Below are 5,127 nucleotides of genomic sequence, written 5' to 3' on the forward strand. Positions count from 1 at the left end.
TTCTTTTTTTTTTTTTTTTTACCTTTGTGACTTGTTAGCTTTGATCCTTTGTGGCAGTTTTCTCCTCTCATGTGGTTATTCATTTACTTCCTCGTTGTCTGGCTTTTATACAATATATCTGTCCATATTGCATATGTGAATATGCTATGCTAGATCTCTAGCATGTCTACTCTGCATGATTTATTAATAGAACTGAATGAAACTACAACCGATTCTCTTTTACCTACTAATCTTGTGTAGTAAAATTTTCTCATCTAGGTGCACGTAATTCATGAATGGGTATGGGCTGGTACTCCGAACGAGGGTGCTGCTTGGCTTCGTTTGCAGAGATTGGCAGATACATGGCATCGGATCCTTTTGATACCTGTCACCGGAGGAGTCATTGTTGGCATGATGTGTGGATTATTGGAAATCTTGGACCAAATAAAGCAGGCCAGTTATTCTCCACAAAGACAAGGTTTTGACTTGCTTGCAGGAATCTATCCAACGGTGAAGGCTATCCAGGCTGCAGTCACTTTAGGTACGGGCTGTTCGTTGGGTCCTGAAGGTCCTAGTGTTGATATTGGAAAGTCTTGTGCCAATGGATTCTCGTTAATGATGGAAAACAACAGAGAAAGAAAAATAGCACTTGTTGCAGCTGGTGCAGCAGCTGGAATTTCTTCAGGTAGCCTAACAATCTTGTTGAAGTCACTATTTAAAACTCATTTTGATGTTTATTCATTTAATATTCTGGTCATTTAAGCCTCCTCGAAACTTTTTAGTGATTATACTTCAAAGTCGTGGTAATAGGATACAAGCACTAATTTGTTTAAATGTGTTTAAATAGACTATTCTAAACCTGATGAGCCTGATTAATGAGCGAAATACAATTATTAGAAATTATTACAAATATACATTATTTACAACAAGGCTTGGGCCATTATACCTAATTGATTGTCGACACTGGACACATACAAGGGCAGCTTAATGATGATCCCATTATACCTGTAAGGATTTGAGGTCCAAACAGATATCTCCAAACTTTCCCATCTTCAGATGCTATTCCCTCATCTTATAGAACCTTTTATGTTTTAGCTAAATTTGTAATTTCTCATCTTTAAAAATCATTTCATATCACACTCAAATCCATCAAAAACCCCAATTTTTTTTGATAAAAAATGAAAATTTATTGGGTTTAGGTAAAAGAAAATTAACAATAGGACAATATTTGCTTAATTTTTAAGGTAGAAGGACTTACCTGGCTCAAAAAAGATTTGAGAGAACAAAATCACACTTCGTCAAAACTAGAGAGAGCAAATACGTAATTAAGCCTTTTTTTATGGAGCTTTTGAAAAATTATCATCTTTACTATGTAACAGGTTCCGATGTTGATACTAGGATATTATAAACTTTACTTGAGCTTTAAAAGAGCTATATTTGTGAAAATTGAGTCCTTGGACATGTTTCTTCTATGCTCTGGCATCTTATATGTTTGCTGGTCGTGGTTGATTTTGAAGTACAAGTTTATTTTGCAGTATCTTGATTACCCTTTGGATATCTAAATGTTGGTTGTTTTAGCTTTGCATTTGTCTTTCTTCAGGTTTCAATGCCGCAGTTGCTGGTTGTTTCTTCGCCATTGAAACTGTGCTGAGGCCTCTTCGTGCGGAGAATTCTCCTCCATTTACAACTGCCATGATTATATTGGCTTCTGTTATTTCGTCAACTGTATCAAATGTCTTACAAGGAACTCAATCAGCTTTTACAGTGCCCGAGTACGAGTTGAAATCTGCTGCTGGTACTATTCTTTAACGTTGCTCTATTTTTTGGGTCAGGATTGTCATCATATTTGTCTTTGTAAATTTGTGATATGCATTTCTTTCTTGTTCTTTTTTTAATTTTATTTGTACAAACAAACCTGTCTCATTTTCTGCATATGAAAAAGAAATACTGTATTTCTTCTGCTGAATTAATTTTTTTATCATATTTGTGAGATAATGATGTGTTATCCCAGGACTTCCAAAAAATTTGACATTTTAAGTATCCAATCAATTTATATTCTCAAAAGGTGATTTGTGCTAATTTTGTCACCTCAAATGATCAATTGATGAATGTTCACACTAAATCTGTGAGAGGTCGTCATATTAGTTTTCTTTGTAGCAAGCTTTGCACATATGACCCCATGCTCCAATTTGAATGGAAGCGTTAGAAATGCGTAATGTGTCTTGGTTCAATGTAAATTTCTTGGATCAAGATATCATTTAAATATAGTAATACAAAAATTTATTTAATGTATTTGTTATATTCGTAATATAAATAATGAGTATGCTATGCAGTTGAGGCACAGTTTTTCGCATATACTCCTCTTCTGATATTTTGTCATGATGTTGCATGCAGAGCTACCTTTATACCTGATATTGGGAATGCTATGTGGTGTTGTAAGTGTGGCAATGACGCGTTTGGTTGCTTGGTTCACCAAATTTTTCGAGGTTATCCAGGAGAAGTTCGCCCTTCCAACTGTAGTCTGCCCTGCCATAGGTGGTTTAGGAGCCGGGATCATTGCCCTTAAATATCCCGGAATATTATACTGGGGTTTCACGAATGTGGAAGAAATTCTACGTACTGGAAAGAGAGCTTCAGCTCCTGGAATATGGCTTCTGACTCAATTAGCAGGTGCTAAGGTTATTGCCACAGCTCTTTGCAAGGGATCTGGGCTGGTAGGTGGTCTTCCTGGAATATGGCTTCTGACTCAATTAGCAGGTGCTAAGGTTATTGCCACAGCTCTTTGCAAGGGATCTGGGCTGGTAGGTGGTCTTTATGCACCGAGTTTAATGATTGGTGCTGCTGTTGGTGCTGTGTTTGGAGGCTTTGCTGCAGAAGTTATCAATTCAGCAATTCCTGGAAATGCTGCTGTTGCTCAACCCCAGGCTTATGCTCTGGTAAGCCGCCAACTTTACTCCCTGTGAAGCAGTGTTGTCAGTCGCATATCGCATAAAACAATGGTTTGTTCAACTTTTACTATGCCATATTGCAATAGCCACTATCTGATAATACTTTGTACTATATTGTGTATTACGGAACAATAGCGATTTGTTAAAGTTCTGATACGATATAGGGCTATACAACACTGCTATTGAAGTATGTCAGTTGTAGAAATGTCACTGTCGACATCAAGACTGATTTGGTTGATGTAAATTGAGACAATTAAAAGTTAATTTAACTTGCGTGCAGGTTGGAATGGCTGCTACACTAGCATCTGTTTGTTCTGTTCCTTTGACTTCAGTTCTACTTCTGTTTGAGCTGACAAAAGATTATAGGATACTGCTTCCTCTCATGGTAGTCCATCAACATTCTCTCTCAAAACAAAATTTCCCATTTTAATGTGTGTATTTTTCCACTGATCTGCTTGTTTATATGAATGATATGACCAACAAAATGTGTCAATTGTAAATGCCATTTTTCCTTGAATGTATCAAAATTACAAAAACATCTTTGAATGTGTCTTTGGTTAGTCAGTTTGATCATTGAATGTCTTTCGTTAGTTAATTTGGTCCTTGAATGTGTCTTTTGATAATCAACTATGTTCATGAAATTATTCACAGAAGAAATACTTAGAGATATTTTGTAATTTTGATACATTTAAGGATTTTAGTGATAGTCCCTCAAACATTAAGGGACCAAAATGATTGTTTACTCCATCACGACATGAGAAACATATTCTCTGTGACATAATGGCTTTGTTGTGTTTTAATCATATGCATATATTTGTTAAATTTAATTTGGTTGAGGTATCGAATGTCTATTATTTTTACCTGTTTTATACAGATTCAGTACTTTGCTATTCCTCCCCACTGATTAACACAAGTTTTCATTTTTTATATTTGCAAAACTTCTCAGGGGGCCGTTGGATTGGCAATTTGGGTTCCCTCTGTGACAAATCAGTCGAAGGAGAGTGATACACCTGATAAAAGAAATTTAGCAAGAGGATATTCTTCAGTTTCGCATACTGAAGATAATGATGATGGAAATGGTTTAGAACTCTGTATAGTTGGAGATGCTTCCGGGCTTGAAGAAATCGATGAAGAATTGCTGCTGGACAATCTTAAGGTTGAGATAGCTTTTTTTGTTTCCTTCTAATCGTTGACATTTTCCATCTTTTGTTGTTGAGTTGTGTTGTTATTTTGATACTTCGACAACAAATTTTGACAATAATTTAGATGGTTAACGCACTTCAAATATATAGTTAAACGCGCTTGATGGATGATTAATGAATATAACAAAGTATCACAATTCTTTAACCACCCACTGAACACAATTAAGCATAATTTTGAACATCGTTAACCACAATTTTCAGGTGTATACTTGAACACTAATCATGGTTAATGGGTATTATTTATATTCGAGCACCTAAAAATCATGTATATATTTGAATAAAATTGGATGGTTAATAGATATCGTGCATATATGAACACCTAAAAATCGTAGTTAATGAAGTACAAAAGTGTGGTTAATTACGTTAAATGGATCGTTAATAAGTTGTGACGTGTTGTTATATTCACGAACCATCCACTAAACGTAATTAACCACATATTTGAACTGTGTTAACTGATAATTATTCAAATTGTTGTTGAAAAAGCTGTCATATTATTTTGTCAAAATATCATTTCTTTTTGTTGTTAACTCTTGAGCAGGATGTTGACTTCCAATCTTGTTTTTATCTGTTAACAACACTGTTACCTTTTTGCCAGGTTTCTCAGGCCATGTCAAAATACTATCTGATGGTTCCATCATCTATAATGCTAAAAGATGCGATCAAATGCATGCATGACAGCCAGCAAAATTGTGTGCTAGTGGTTGACGAAGATGATTTTCTTGAAGGAATATTGACATACGGTGACATCAGAAGGCGTCGATCTGAGAAAGCTAATGATACTTCTAAGAGCGACTCAGATCTTTTGGATGTATGTAGAAAGTGCCTCTACTATTTATATATTGAAGAGTGATGTGTCTTTTTGCAAATTGTTTTAGAAACTGCTGTTTTTGAGAATTCATCCGAACATGGAACATCGATAAAAATGTTCACAGGAATTATTTTTTGAATAACTTTTAACAAACTGGACTGCATCAATTTTTTTCTTCAAGATTTGAGTT

At 35.2% G+C, this 5,127-nt stretch overlaps 1 protein-coding gene across 1 annotated transcript in view; it reads left to right on the forward strand.

Moving 5' to 3' along the window:
- The window catches only part of LOC101512312 (chloride channel protein CLC-f), a 9,165-nt gene that overhangs the window by 1,996 nt on the left and 2,042 nt on the right, over positions 1-5,127 (forward strand). The window contains exons 2-8 of the mRNA XM_004499625.4: positions 259-664; positions 1,580-1,774; positions 2,374-2,649; positions 2,737-2,915; positions 3,208-3,312; positions 3,874-4,083; positions 4,725-4,937. Of these exons, the coding sequence (XP_004499682.1) occupies positions 259-664; positions 1,580-1,774; positions 2,374-2,649; positions 2,737-2,915; positions 3,208-3,312; positions 3,874-4,083; positions 4,725-4,937 (1,584 nt within the window). The remainder of the gene's footprint in view (positions 1-258; positions 665-1,579; positions 1,775-2,373; positions 2,650-2,736; positions 2,916-3,207; positions 3,313-3,873; positions 4,084-4,724; positions 4,938-5,127) is intronic.

Source organism: Cicer arietinum, chromosome 5, assembly GCF_000331145.2.
Source record: "Cicer arietinum cultivar CDC Frontier isolate Library 1 chromosome 5, Cicar.CDCFrontier_v2.0, whole genome shotgun sequence".
In the NCBI taxonomy this organism is placed as follows: Eukaryota; Viridiplantae; Streptophyta; class Magnoliopsida; order Fabales; family Fabaceae; genus Cicer; species Cicer arietinum.